This window comes from Muntiacus reevesi, chromosome 9 (assembly GCF_963930625.1).
Source record: "Muntiacus reevesi chromosome 9, mMunRee1.1, whole genome shotgun sequence".
NCBI classification, from domain to species: domain Eukaryota; kingdom Metazoa; phylum Chordata; class Mammalia; order Artiodactyla; family Cervidae; genus Muntiacus; species Muntiacus reevesi.
In genome coordinates, this window is record NC_089257.1 from 74,894,430 (window position 1) to 74,909,685 (window position 15,256).

At 36.1% G+C, this 15,256-nt stretch overlaps 1 protein-coding gene across 1 annotated transcript in view; it reads right to left on the minus strand.

Moving 5' to 3' along the window:
• CWF19L2 (CWF19 like cell cycle control factor 2) overlaps window positions 1-15,256 on the minus strand; it is a 152,697-nt gene that overhangs the window by 38,157 nt on the left and 99,284 nt on the right. The window contains exon 13 of the mRNA XM_065945197.1: window positions 9,543-9,755. Coding sequence (XP_065801269.1) covers window positions 9,543-9,755 — 213 coding nt within the window. The remainder of the gene's footprint in view (window positions 1-9,542; window positions 9,756-15,256) is intronic.

The window sequence follows — 15,256 nt, forward strand, 5'->3', positions numbered from 1 at the left end:
AAAAGAAACAAAAGCAAAAATAAACAGGATCTAATTAAATTTAAAAGTTTTTGCACAGCAAAAATGAACAGACAACCTACTGAATGGGAGAAAATATTTGCAATGCTAATGACAAATAAGAGGTTACTATCCAAAATATGTCAACAGCTCATAAAATTCAATATCAATAAAACAAACAATCCAATTAAAAAATGAACAGAAGACGAGAATTGGCACTTTTCCAAAGAAGATATATAGGTGGCCAATAGTCACATGAAAAGTTAATCAACATTTCTAGTCATCAGAGTGATGCAAATCAAAACCATAAAGGTATCACGTCACACCTGTGAGAATGGTTATTATCCAAAAGTCTAAAAATAACAAATGTTGGCAGGGATGTGGAGAAAAGGAAATGCCACATACTGTTGTTGGGAATGTAAATTGAAAGTCACTACAGAAAACAGTATACAGGTTCCTCAAAAAAGTAAATACAGAATTATCATATAATCCAGCAATTCCACTCCAGGTATATATTCAAGGAAAATGAAAACAATAAATTGAAAAGACACATCAATCCAATGCTCATAGTGTTACTTATCATAGCGTTACTATAGCCAAGATGTGGAAGCAGCTTAAGTGTCCAACAGATAAAAAGATAAAGAAGATGTACTACACACACACACACATACACACAACGTAATATTACTCAGCCATAATAAAAGAATGAATCCTGTCAACTGTAACAACATAGATGGACCTAGGAGATATAATGCTTTTTGGTTTTTTTTTTTAATTGAAATATAGTTGATTTACAACGTTATATTCATTTCAGGTTTGTAACATAGTGTTTCAGTAGTGACTTAAGTTAGACAAAGAAAGATAAATATTGTATATGTGGAATTCCATTATATGTGGAATCTAAAAAAATAAACAAATGAATAAAATGAAACAGATACAGAAAACAAACTAGTGATTACCAGTGGAGAGAGGAGTGGGTGAGACACAAGATAGGGGCAGGGGCTTAAGAGGTACAAACTTCTAGGTATAAAATAGGTAACAAAGCTATACTGTACGGCACAGGGACACATCGCCATCATTTCATAACCATTTTAAACGGAGTATAATCTACAGAAATACCGAAGCACTACCTTAAAAACCTGAAGTGAATATGACACTGTAAACCAATTTTTATATTGGGTTTTTTATATTTTATATTGGTATTTTTATATTTCAATAAAAAACAAATAAAAAGAAAAAGAAGCCCTCACTCTTGCTACTTGTATTTCGTCACAGCAATCAGACAAGTAAAAGAAATAAATCGAATCTAAACTGGAAAGGAAGAAGTAAACCTCATCGTTTGCAGATTACATGATTTTGTATATAGAAAATCCTCAAGATGCTACCAAAATACTAAAAGAACTAATTAATGAATTCAGTAAAATTGTGAGATACAAAACTAATATACAGAAATCTGTGGCATTTTATACACTAGTAACAATTATAAGAAAGAAAAATTAAAAGTCTTATTTACAGTTCCACTGAAAAGAACAAAATACCTATGCATAAATCTTACCAAGGAGATAAACAAATTGTACTCTGAAAATGATAAGATACTGATAAAAAAAAAAAATGAAGATGACAAAAATAAATGGAGAAAAATCTGTGTTCATAGACTGGAAGAATTAATATTAAAAATGGCCAAACTATCCAAACAATCTGGAGATTAGATGCAATCCCTATCAAAATACCAATGGCATCTTTCACAGAACTACAACAGATAATTCTAAACTTCGTATAAAAACACAAAAGACTGAACAGCCAATACAAGCTTGAAGAAGAAGATAAAGTTGGAGGTATCACACTCTCTGATTTCAAATTATACTACAAAGTTACAGAAATCAAAACAGAGTGGTCGTGCTACAAAAATGGACAGACAGATCAAAAAAACAGAACAGAGAGCCCAGAAATAAACTCATGCTTGGTCAATTAATCTACAACCAAAAAAGCGAGAGCATACGAAGGGCAAAGTCAGTCTCTTCAATAAGTGGTGCTCGGAAAACTAGACATGCGAAAGAAACAATCTAGATTACTTTCTCATGCCATATTAAAAAAAAAACTCAAAATGGATTAAAGATTTAAATGCAAGACCTGAAACCATAAAACTTCTAGAGAAAACACTTGACATCAGTCTTGGCAATATGTTTTTAGAAATGTCTCTGCAGGTAAGGGAAACAGAAGCAGAAATAAATACATGGGATTACATCATAGTAAAAAGTTTTTATATAGTGAAATCATCACCAAATTAAAAGTCAGCCTAAGGAATGGGAGAAAATATTTGCAAATAATAGATAAGGGGTTAACATCTAAAATACACAAAGAACTCACATAACCAATATCAAAAACAGCAAACAACTGATTTAAAAATAGGCAGAGGAACTATAAAACTCTTTCAGGAAAACATAGGCAGAACACTTAATGACATAAATCAAAGCAAGATCTTCTGTGACCCATAACCTATGAAATTAAAACAAAAATAAACAAGTGGGACCTAATTAAACTTAAAAGTTTTCACACAGCAAAGGAAACTACAAACAAGGTGAAAAGACAACCCTCAGAATGGGAGAAAATAATAGCAGATGAAACAACTGACAAAGGATTAATTTCTAAAATATATAAGAAGCTCATACAACTCAATATCAGAAAAATAAACAATCCAATCAAAAAGTGGGAAAGACCTAAAGGGACATTTTTCCAGAGAAGACATACAGATGGCTAAGACATGAAAAGATGCTCAACATCACTCATTATTAGAGAAATGCAAATCAAAACTGCAATGAGATATCACTTCACACCATTCAGAATAGCATCATCAAAAAGTCTGCAAACAATACATGCTGGAGAGGGTGTGGAGAAAAGGGAACACTCTTGCATTGCTGGTGGGAATGTAAACTGATACAGCCACTACGGAAGATGGTATAGAGATTCCTTAAAAGCTAGAGATAAAAACCACCATATGACCCAGCAATCCCACTCCTAGGCATATACCCTGAGGAAACCAAAACTGAAAAAGACACATATACCCCAATGCATATTTCAGCAGTATTTACAATAGCTAGAACATGGAAGCAACATAGATGTTCATTGACAGATTAATGGATAAAGAAACTGCAGTACATATATACAATGAAATACTACTCAGCCACAAAAAGGAACACATTTGAGTCAGTTCTAGTGAGGTGGCTGAACCTAGAGTCTATTATACAGAGAAGTAAGTCAGAAATATAAATATAGTATACTAACACATATATATGGGATCTTAAAAGATGGTACTTAAAAATGGAATTAATGCTCAGGGCAGCAATAGGGAAACAGACATAGGGAACAAACCTGTTGACACAGGGGAAGGGAGGAGGGAGAGGGTGAGCTGTATGGAGATGGTAACACAGAAACTTACAATACCATATGCAAAACACACAGCCAACGGGAATCTGCTGTATCACTCAGGGACCTCAATCAGGGACTCTGTGACAATCCAGAAGGCAGGATGGGGAGGGAGGTGGGAGGGAGGTTTAGGAGCAGTGGACATGAGTGTACGCATGATGATTCTTGATGTTATGACAGAAAACCACAAAACTCTGTAAAGCAATTATCCTTCAATTAAATAAATATATAAAATGCAAGCCAAAAAAAAAAAAATGGGCACAGGACCAAACCGAATTTTACAAAGAAGATATACAGATGGCCAAAAGACACGTGAAAAAATGCTCAATATCACTAATAAGGGAATTGCAAATCAAAACCACAGTGGGATACCACCACCTCATACCTGTCAGAATGGCTATCATCAAAAATAAATAAATGAATAAATAAATGTTAGTGAGGATGTGGACAAAAAGAGAACCCTGTCACACTATTGGTGGTAATGTAAATTGGTGCAGGCACTGAGGAACAGTGTGGAACTTCTTCAAAAAATTAAAAATAGAACTGCCATATGATCCAGCAATTCCACTTGTGGTTATTCACCCCCCAAAAACAAAACACTAATTCAAAGAGATATACGGACATCAATGTTCATTACAGCATTACTCACAATACCCAAGATATATAAGAAATTCAAGCGTCCTTCAATATGAATAAAGAAGATACGGTATAGGTATGTGTGAAACATATACACAATGAAATATAACTCAGCCATAATGAAAATGAAATCCTGGCATTTCTAACACTATGGAATGATCTAGAGTGAATTAGGCTAAATGAAACAAGTTAGATGCAGAAAGATAAATACCATCTCACATATATGTGAAATCAAAAAAACAAATGAACAAACATAACAAAGTCAAACTCATAGATACAGAGAATAAGTGGGTGTTGGCAGAAGGGAGTGTTTGGGGATGGGGTACAAAATAGGTGAAGGGGACTAAGAAGTATAAAACACCAGTTATAAAATCAATAAGGCATGGGGGTATAATACACATTAGGGATATGGCTAATAATACTGTAATAACTTTGCATGGGAACTGATGGTTACTAGACTTTTCATGGTGATCATTTCATAATGAATGCAAATGTCAAATCATTACAGTACACCTGAAACTAACATAATATTATACATCAGCTATATTAAATAAAACAAACCAAAAAATAGTACTGATTCATTAGATGTAACAATTTTACTAATGTTAAGATGGAAATAACAGGAAACTAGGCAAAAGGTAATGAAACTCTATACTGTTTCATAATTTTTCTGTAAATGTAAAACTGCTCTAAAAATCCAAGTATTTTTATCTGATTTTATTTTTAATTGAAGGATAATCACCTTACAGAATTTTGTTGTATTCTGCCAAATATCAACACGAATCAGCCACAGGCATACATATGTCCTTGCCTCTGGAACCTCCCTCCCATCTCCCTCCCCATCCCACCCTCTAAGCTGATACAGAGCTCCTGCTGAGTTCCCTGAGTCGTGCAGCAAACTCCCATTGGCTACCTATTTTACATATGGTGATGTAAGTTTCCATGCTACTCTCCCACACATCTCACCCTCCTTCCTCCCCTCCCCCTGTGTCCAGAATTATGTTCTCTGTCTGTTTCTCCATTGCTGCCCTGAAAATAAAACTAATTGGTACCATGCTTCTTGATTCCATACATATGTATTAGTATGTAAGACTTGTATTTCTCTTTCTGACTTACTTCACTCTGTATAATAGGCTCTAGGTTCATCCACCTCATTAGAACTGACTTGAATGTGTTTCTTTTATGGCTGAGGCGTATTCTATTGTATATATGTATATGTACCACAGCTTCGTCATCCATTCATCTGTTGATGGACATCTATGTTGCTTCCATGTTCTAACCATTGTAAATAGCACTGCAATGAACACTGGGGTATATGTGTCTTTTTCAATTTTGGTTTCCTTGGGCTTCCCTTGTGGCTCAGCTGGTAAAGAATCTGCCTGCAATGCGAGAGACCTGGATTTAATCGCTGGGTTGGGAAGATCTCCTGGAGAAGGGAAAGGCTATCCACTCCAGTATTCTGGCCTGGAGAATTTCATGGACTGTATAGTCCATGGGGTCGCAAAGAGTCAGACATGGCTAAGCAACTTTCACCTTCACGGTGTATGCCTAGGAGTGGGATTGCTGGGTCACATGGTGGTCTTATTCCTAGTTTTTTAAGGAATCTCCATACCATCTTCCACAGTGGCTGTATCAATTTACATTACAGCAATGCAAAAGCGTTCCCTTTTCTCCACACTCTCTCCAGCATTTATTGTTTGCAGACTTTTTGATGATGCTATTCTGAATGGCGTGAAGTGATATCTCACTGCAGTTTTGATTTGCATTTCTCTAATAATGAGTGATGTTGAGCATCTTTTCATGTCTTCTTTTCATTTTTGTCTTTTGTTTTCTTTTCATCTGTATGTCTTCTTTGGAGAAATGTCTTTTCAGGTCTTTTTCCCACTTCTTGATTGGATTGTTTGCTTTTCTTGTATTGAGTTGTATGAGCTGCTTGTATATTTTAGAAATTAATCCTTTGTCAGTTGTTTCATTTGCTATTATTTCCCCCCATTCTGAGGGTTGTCTTTTCACCATGTCTGTAGCTTCCTTTGCTGTTTGAAAGCGTTTAAGCTTAATGAGGTTCCACTTGCTTATTTTTATTTCCATTACTCTAGGAGGTGGGTCATAGGGGACCTTACTTTGAGTTATGCCATCAAGTGTTCTGCCTATGTTTTCCTCTAAGAGTTTTATAGTTTCTGGTCTTACATTTAGGTATTTAATTAATTTTGATTTTCTTTGTCTATGATGTTAGGAAGTGCTCTGATTTCATACTTTTACACGTAGTTGTGTGGCTGCCCAGTTTTCCCAGCACCACTTATGCAAGAGGCTATCTTTGCCCCACTGTATATTCTTGCCTCCTTTGTCAAAAAGAAGGTACCTTAGGTGGTGGTTTTATCTCTAGCTCTCTATCTTGTTCCACTGGTCTAGATTTCCATTTTTGTGCCAAACCACACTGTCTCAATGACTGTAGCTTTGTAGTACAGTCTGAAGTCAGAAAGGTTGATTCCTCTAGCTTCATTCTTCTCTCTCAAGGCTGGTTTTGCTATTTTTGTGTTTCCATATCAAGTCTGAAATTTTTTGTTCTAAGTCTGTAACACATGGCCTTGGTAATTTGATAGGGATCACAATGAATCTGTAGATTGCACTGGGTGGTATAGTCATTTTCACAATATTGATTCTTCCAACCCAGCAACATGGAATAATCTATCTGTTTATGTTGTCTTAATTAAAAATTAAAGCACTGTTAAAAGTAAATGATAGTGTTAAGACAAGAAGAGGATAATTTTTTACTTTTAAAAAAGGAGAAGGTAGGGACAATTTATGACCAGAAACTAATATAACTGTCTGACTCTAATGAGTACTAACATAGCTTCATAAGAAATTTGTATTTAAGACATTAACTTTAAGTATTAGAAATTCAAGTAGAGTATGACTGAACTGCTTTAGAATACTGTTAAAGTAATTCCTTAGAAACTTGCAGTCAGATATAATTAACTTGGGTAATGACTAAAAGGGTAAATATCTTATTGCTTATTCAGATTAATAAAATAATCTATTAGCTACAACAGACAGGATAAACAGTCAGATATTGTAGGAAACAGATAAAATTCCATCAAATCAGTATTTCAAACATTTCTATATTAAAATATTCACAGATAAAAATCTGAAGCTTATTAAGACAGTATTTTTTTTAGAGCTAAGATAGCACAATAAAGCAATCAAGAAAGGACCTACTCAAACAGTGTTAATAACACTACTCAAACAGTGCTAAAATGAAATCAAAATGATATGACTGGCTCAAGAGGAAGCTAATGCTCAGTAAGTTAGAGGCAAAAAGAACATTTAGTACCTTTAATTGGAAAATTAATTTTATAATTAAAATTTAATACCTTCTAATCGAAAAATGTGGATTACCTCACAGTAAAAAAGAAAAAATGAGAATAGGAAACGAAATGCGTGAAACAATATATGAATTGAAAATAGAAAATGTCTCTTTACTGGCCAACAGTTCCTTTCACTAACTGGGAAATGCCTTTGGGACACAGCCTATAAATCAGGAGGCAAACGGAAGTGTACACTTCACACCTTTGTGCCTGCGTGGACCCAGACTGTCTTCAGTGCTTTAGGGAAAATGAAGTCATTGAAAAAACCCAAACTTCTAATAAAGACTTTTTGAAAACTTTGTTACTTCATGTTTAATTTACTCTTACATTTTGTAAAGGTAGGGGTCAGACTAAAGAGGAATGAAATATTTATGCAAAATGTCCTAATTATGAAAATGTAAATGTTTATGTAACAGTCTAGAAAAGAACATGGGAAAATTAATACAAGTAACTGGTAAGGTGGGTTAAGGGTTTTTTGACTGATTAAATTTTGAATGGAATTTTTTACTTTTACTTTTTGATAAAGTCTAGAGGAAAGAAACAAATGGAAAAGAAGGGTAATGAAAAGTTAAAATTTAAAGACACCAAAATTTAAGCTGATAAACTGACGTTCTCAATGATCTAAAGGTATTAAAGACTAGAATTGGAATGAAAAAATCAATACCAGTTCTTTGGCTATATAGGTTCTGTGTGTATGTGTGTGTAACAAACAATATGCATACGTATATTTTCCACACTATTAGTTTCTCAAACTAGCATTCATTCATTCAACTTCCAATCATACCACTTTTTCTCACTCACTCCACCCTAGCTACACTGTTTTTTTTTTCCCCTTCGGTTCCATAAATGCCTACCTCATGTCTTCACTCACTGACACATCTTTCTGAAACATTATTCATTCAGATCTTCATGTTGCTTGCTTCTTCTCATCTTTCATACCTTTACTTTCGTACCTATAAAATATCTCCTCTGAGAAGCCTTTTAGATCAGCTTCTCAAAAAATAGCCTCCCACATTTCCACATTTCCTCTCTATATCTGTTTCATAACAACATTCCTTAAACCAGGGCAACCATTACATTATTTATTTTCTGCTCTATTTCACTAGAATACAATCTACACAAGTATATTTGATTCTCTACTTTTCCCCAGTGACTAATTAGGTTCTGACATACAACATGTACATGATAATTATTTACTTAATGTAAGAATTAAATTGCCAAATACTGAAATAAGTGACTATTATGAGTGGCTATTAAATAAGTGATACTTAATATCTACTGAGGAGAAGGGGACAACAGACGATGAGATGGTTGGATGGCATCACCGACTCAATGGACATGAGTTTGAGCAAGCTCCAGGAGACAGTGAAGGACAGGGAAGCCTGGTGTGCTGCAGTTCATGGGGTCACAAAGAGTTGGACATGACTGAGTGACTGAACAGCAAGAATATTTATTGAAGAAGTGACTATAAACATGCATATATACAATGATAAGTAAAAGTTACCTATACTAATGGAACTAACAGACTACTGAAGGGGACACTCAACAAGTAAAACAAAATATAGATATGGAGGGCTGACTATGGGACTTGAGCATCTGTGGATTTTGATATACGGGACTGAAGAAACCAATCCCCAGGTGTTACCAAGCATTAACTGTACAACAAACTTCTTCAAATTATGAGATAGTCTATAAAGAAATAAAAAGATTTCATGAGAATGTTAAGGGAAGAAGCAGAAGCTACTTTAGAGTGAGTAGCTCTGAAGCAATTTTAATACTGACACTTAAGTGCCAATCATGAAAATAAGATCACACAGATGGGATATGGCAGAACAAGGATCTGAATCAACGTGGTCTGGATCCAAAGTCTAAGGCCTGAAGCACAACTCAATGCTGCCTCTCTGTAGAGTGGAATTACATGAAACATGAGTTTCATATCATTGGAATATTTATACTCAATCTAAAGAAAATCCTAAAAATCATGGGAACTTAGAAAATATTTGAAACATAAGAGTAAGACAAGACGGATTACTTAGAATCTTAGAAGTGTATGAAGAAAGAAGCAAATTTACATATACCATTAATTCATTTCCTTAGGACAATAAACACTGTATTTCTTACCTTAACACCTATTGCAACAATAAGGTGCTTGGGAAATTGAGAGCTGTCAAAACAATAAAGACATTTTTCCATTTGTGCAATAAGACTCCGGTGCTCAGCAATAGCTTTTTTCCTCTGATTCTCTTCCTCTTCACCAAAATGTTCTCTCTCAGCTGCTTTGGAGACAAACATGTCATCCAGAGTGTAATAGTCTCCATCTGCTTTTCCCATAAACTGAAAAACCAAAATAAAAGTAGTAGAGAGAAGGCAGTGGTTTATTCAGTTTATTGTCATGAAAAAAATAAAATGAAAATGTTAGTCGCTCAGTTATGTCTGATAATACTGTGGCATACTGAAGTTACAAGTTCTATGATAAAAAGATTACATGAAAATTTTAAAAAATAAAAAAAAGATTAAAATTTAACTTTGAACTGTAGGGATCAATTTATTATCATTATCATCACAAATAGAGTATACTGAGTATTTAGTATGTGCAATTCTATGCAATTTGATTGTTTTTATACTCCTATGGGCTTCCCTGGTGGTTCAGACAAAAAAGAATCTGCCTCCAATGCAGGAGACCGGAGTTCAATCCCTGGGCCTGGAAGATCCCCTGGAGAAGGGAATGGCAACCGACTCTAGTATTTTTGCCTGGAGAATTCCATGGATAGAGGGGCCTAGCAGTCGCAAAGAGTCGGACACAACAGAGACTGACACCTTTACTTTCATACTCCTATGAGGAGGGAATCATTATCACATTGATTTATAAACAAGGAAACTAAACCAGAGAGAGGTTAAGAACAACTTTCCCTATAAAATTAGCATACCTTCTATTAAACATACCACCAATTTGCTAATAAGTATATTGAGAACTATTTTCTCCCTTCTCTTTAAAAAATAATCTTCTTTTTTATTTATTTTTATAGAGGTAACAATGATTTATAAAATTATGTATGTTTCATGCATACATAATCAAATTCTTTTAGTAAGTCTTTCTAACACTCTCTTATTGAGAATATCCCACAGTTCAACATGGTGTGAATTCTGTTTTGCTGCAATATAATAACGGAGATGGCAATGGCACCCCACTCCAGTACTCTTGCCTGGAAAATCCCATGGATGGAGGAGAAGCCTGGTAGGCTATAGTCCATGGGTTCGCTAAGAGTCAGACACGGCTGGACGACTTCACTTTGACTTTTCACTTTCATGCATTGGAGAAGGAAATGGCAACTCACTCCAGTATTCTTGCCTGGAGACTCCCAGGGACGGGGGAGCCTGGTGGGCTGCCGTCTATGGGGTCGCACAGAGTCGGACACGACTGAAGCGACTTAACAGCAGCTATATAATAAACTAAACTAAATTCTATGTGTCCCTGGTGGTCTTTGGCTAGACACACTTACATACTGCTAATTTAGGGGTATGTGGTAATGGTGTTTTGATAATGCTAAAAAACTCTGTTAAAAGTGCATTTATCTTATTAAAGTGTGGTTGGTTTGCAATGCTGATTTCAGGTGTGCAGTAGAATGATTCAGTTACATACATGTGTGCACATGTATGTGTATGTGTATATGTGTGTGCTCTTTTCTGAATTCTTTTCCATTATAGGTTACTGCAGAAAGTTGAATGTAGTTTCCTGTGTTAAACAGTAGGTCTTTGCTTGCTGTTTTATATACAAGAGTGTATATCTGTTAACCCCAAACTCCTAATTTACTTAAATTAGGAATTAAAATTTATTTTCATTAACAAAAATAAATCCCAGAAGCTCATCCATGAAAAAAAAATTAAAAATTAGCATGCACTCCACATATAAATATGTGGAGTGCATATATATATGAGAATATAAAACAGTTTTCAATTGTATCTCAAGGCACTTTCTCTAAACCTTCCTCAAAATAAACTGTAGCAAGGGGGATGTTTTTTAAAACAAAAATTTTATTAACTTATTTATGTCCTGGCTTAAAATCCTCAAAATGCTCTATATTGGGAACAGGATCAAGTTCAAGCCATTCTTTGGCCTACTAAATCATAGATATTGAAATGTATAATGGTTAAAAACTTGGGTTCTATAATCAGAATAACTGTGGTAATATTCTAATATAATAATATCAGGCAGTTATTTAATCTTTCTGCAGTCTATGGTCTATTTCCCTATTTTACAATGGTTGTAACAATATTATTCATCTAACAAGGTCATCTTTCTTAATTCTTTAGCACATGCTTGGCACACAATAAGGACTCATAAATATGAGCCACCTCAGTCACATGTGATCATGTTGTTTTTCAGTTGCTCAGTGTACAACTTTTTGCAACCCCATGGACTGCAGCACACCGGACTTAACTGTCCTTCTGAATCTCCCACAGTTTGTTCAAACTCTTGTCCATTAAGTCAATGGTTCCATCCAACCATCTCATCCCTGTTGCCCACTTCCCTCTCAATCTTTGTCAGTGTCTGTCTTTTCCAATGAGTCAGCTCATCCCATCAAATGGCCAGAGTAATGGAGCTTCAGCTCCAGCATCAGTCCTTCCAATGAATATTCAGGGTTGATTACCTTTAGGATTGACTGGTTTGATCTCCTTGCTGTCCAAGGAATTCTCAAGAGTCATCTCCAACACCTCAGTTGGAAAGCATCAGTTCTTCAGTGCTCAGCCTTCTTTATGGTCCAATTCTCATATAACTAATGAAAAAACGATAGTTTTGACTATATGGACCTTTGTTGGCAGTGATGTCTCTGCTTTTTAATACACTGTCTAGGTTTGTCATAGTTTTTCTTCTAAGGAGGAGGCATCTTTTAATTTCAAGGCTGCAGTCACTGTCCAGAGTGAGTTTGGAGCCCAAGAAACAAAGTCTGTCACTGTTTCCATTTTCTCCCTGTCTATTTGCCATGAAGTGATGGGACTGGATGCCATGATCTTCATTTTTCAAATGCTAAGTTTTAAGCCAACATTTTCGCTCTCCTCTTTCACTTTTATCAAGATTATCTTTAACTCAACATTCAAAAAACAAAGATCATGACATCTAGTCTTCATAGTCTTCATATGACAAAGGTCTTCATAGTCAAAGGTATAGTTTTTCCAGTAGTCATGTATGGATCTGAGAGTTGGAACATAAAGAAAGCTGAGTGCCAAAGAATTGATTCTTTTAAACTGTGGTATTAGAGAAGACTCTTAAGAATCCCTTGGACTGCAAGGATATCAAACCAGTCCATCCTAAATGAAATCAGTCCTGAATATTCATTGGAAGGACTGATGTCAAAGCTGAAGACCCAATATTTGGCACCTGATGTGAAGAATTGACTCACTGGAAAAAACCCTGATGCTGGGAAACATTGAAGGTGGGAGGAGAAGGGATGACAGAGGATGAGATGGTTGCAAGGCATCACTGACTTAAAGGACATGTGTTTGAACAAGCTCTGAGAGTTGGTGATGGACAGGGAAGCCTGGCATGCTGCAGTTCAGGGGGTCGCAAAGAGTTAGACATGGCTGAGCGACTGAACTGAAGAGACTTTTTAGTTCCTCTTCACTTTGTGCCATTAGGGTGGTATCATCTGCATATCTGAGGTTACTGGTATTTCTCTGGGCAATCTTGATTCCAGCTTGTGCTTCATCCAGCTGGGCATTTCACATGATGTACTCCGCATAGAAGTTAAATAAGCAGGGTGACAATATACAGCCTTGACCTACTCTTGAACAGACTTGAACCAGTCTGTTGTTCAGTGTCCGCTTCTGTTGCTTCTTAACCTGCACACAGTTTTCTCAGGAGGCAGGTAAGGTAGTCTGATATTCCCATCTCTTTAGGAATTTTCCATAGTTTGTTGTGATCCACACAGTCAGTCACATGTGATCATATCCCTACTCAAACTCTATACTTTGCCACCCTATTTTAGTCCCCCAAAGTACTGTTCTCTTCAAGCTTTGCACATATTGCTCTCTGACCAATTTTGTCCTCAATTTTGCCATTCCTACTTCTACTCATTTTCTTAATCTGAAGCTGGTTTATAGGGTTGGCCAAAAGTTTCCTTCTGTTTTTAAAAAATAAGAGATACATTTTCATTTTCACCAAGAACTTTATTGAAAAATGTATTCACCAGTTTGTTCCACTATCTTCTGCCACTTTCCTGGCAACTTCACCATTCCATCTTCCCAAAACTTTTTATCTTTATGTTCCAGGTATCTTTTGCAGTCTTCCAGGGAATTGAAATTTTTTCCATTAAAAGAATTTTGTAAAGACCAAAAGAAATGGACATCTGAAGGTGCAATGTCTGGTGAATATGGTGGATGAATCAGAACTTCCCAGCCAAGCTGTAACAATTTTTGCCTGGTCATCAAAACATGTGGTCTTGCACTAACCTGGTGGAAGATTATTTATTTTCCTTTGAATTATCTAATTGGGAGCAGTACTTGTTGGAATTAACACTCCTTCTTCATCATCACTCTCAAGTGATACCTGAGTCCTTTCATTCAACTAATAGAGGCAATAAGAGGAAAACTAGTTCATTTGCTACTCCCACATTTACAAACCTAACTGCATCTGTACCTTTCCTACTGATGGACAGTAACCAGCTCCTTTCTAAGCTTATCTATTCACCACCTGTTCTTACACTCACTCTTGAACACATCATAATCAAGCTTTTATCTTTCAGAGACCAAGAAAACCACACTTATCAAAGTCACAAAGGGAGTTTGCTGGTGGTCCAGTGGTTAAGATGCAGGACTTTCACTGCCACGACCCAGGTTCAATCCCTGCTTGGGGAACTAAGATCCCACAAGCTGAATGGCATGGTCAAAAAAAAAAGTCATCAGAAGCATTCCTAATGCCAAATGAATACTCATTTTTCCATCTGTGAAAATCCTACAGTCTCTCAGAAATAGGAGACACAGTTATTCACAACATCCTTCTTGTCTCCTCTGGCTTCCAAAACACCACGCGGTTTTCCTTCTACCTCACTGGTCGTGCCTTCTGAATCCCATTCGCTGAATCTTTTTCCTTCTTTCAGATAGTGCTCAGCTCAGTCTTCAGATCCTCCTCATAAACAATTTCTCAAGTCCCTGTTAACAGCATCTGTATCTATATGGGAGAACCAAGATATACCCAGAGCTCCATGCACAGTCATTCCACACTGTCATGTGAATGACTAATGGGCATACTTAATGTGTTCATAATAGTACTCTTCATGTTGCACCTCCTGAAATATTTTTCCCCTGCCAAAGTTTTTCTGTTTCAATGAATGGCACCATCATTGCTCCAAATGTTATTGCTTTTCACCAGTTTACCACCCTAACCCAAGGCTCTATCTGAATTAAGGAAATTATCCTCCTAAATAATCTTCCTGCTTCCATTCTTGCCTGTCTACATTACATTCTCAACAGTCACCAAAAATCTTTCAAAACATAAACCAGCAGTCTCCAGACTGGCATTTAAGAGGCTAGGAAGTCACCACTCTATCCCAACAAGTACAAAGGTGAACAAACTGAAAAACTGACAGCACTTTTTAGACTCAGGAAAGCAACTGCCCCCAAAATTGGAGAAACAATCAGGTTGGTAAAAAGAATCCTAATTTAACTTATCTATAAAAAAAACAGTGGTTCTGTGAGAACCAGTGCCAGGGTAGGAAAATCTAAACTGTACTTGATCAATTTCAGGAGGCTCAGTGTAGACAAATATGCAAGTTAAAAATGCCAGGGGAGGCGACGCGAGCCCCCACTTCTTGCGCGCACGGAGCCTCGGTCACACGGGG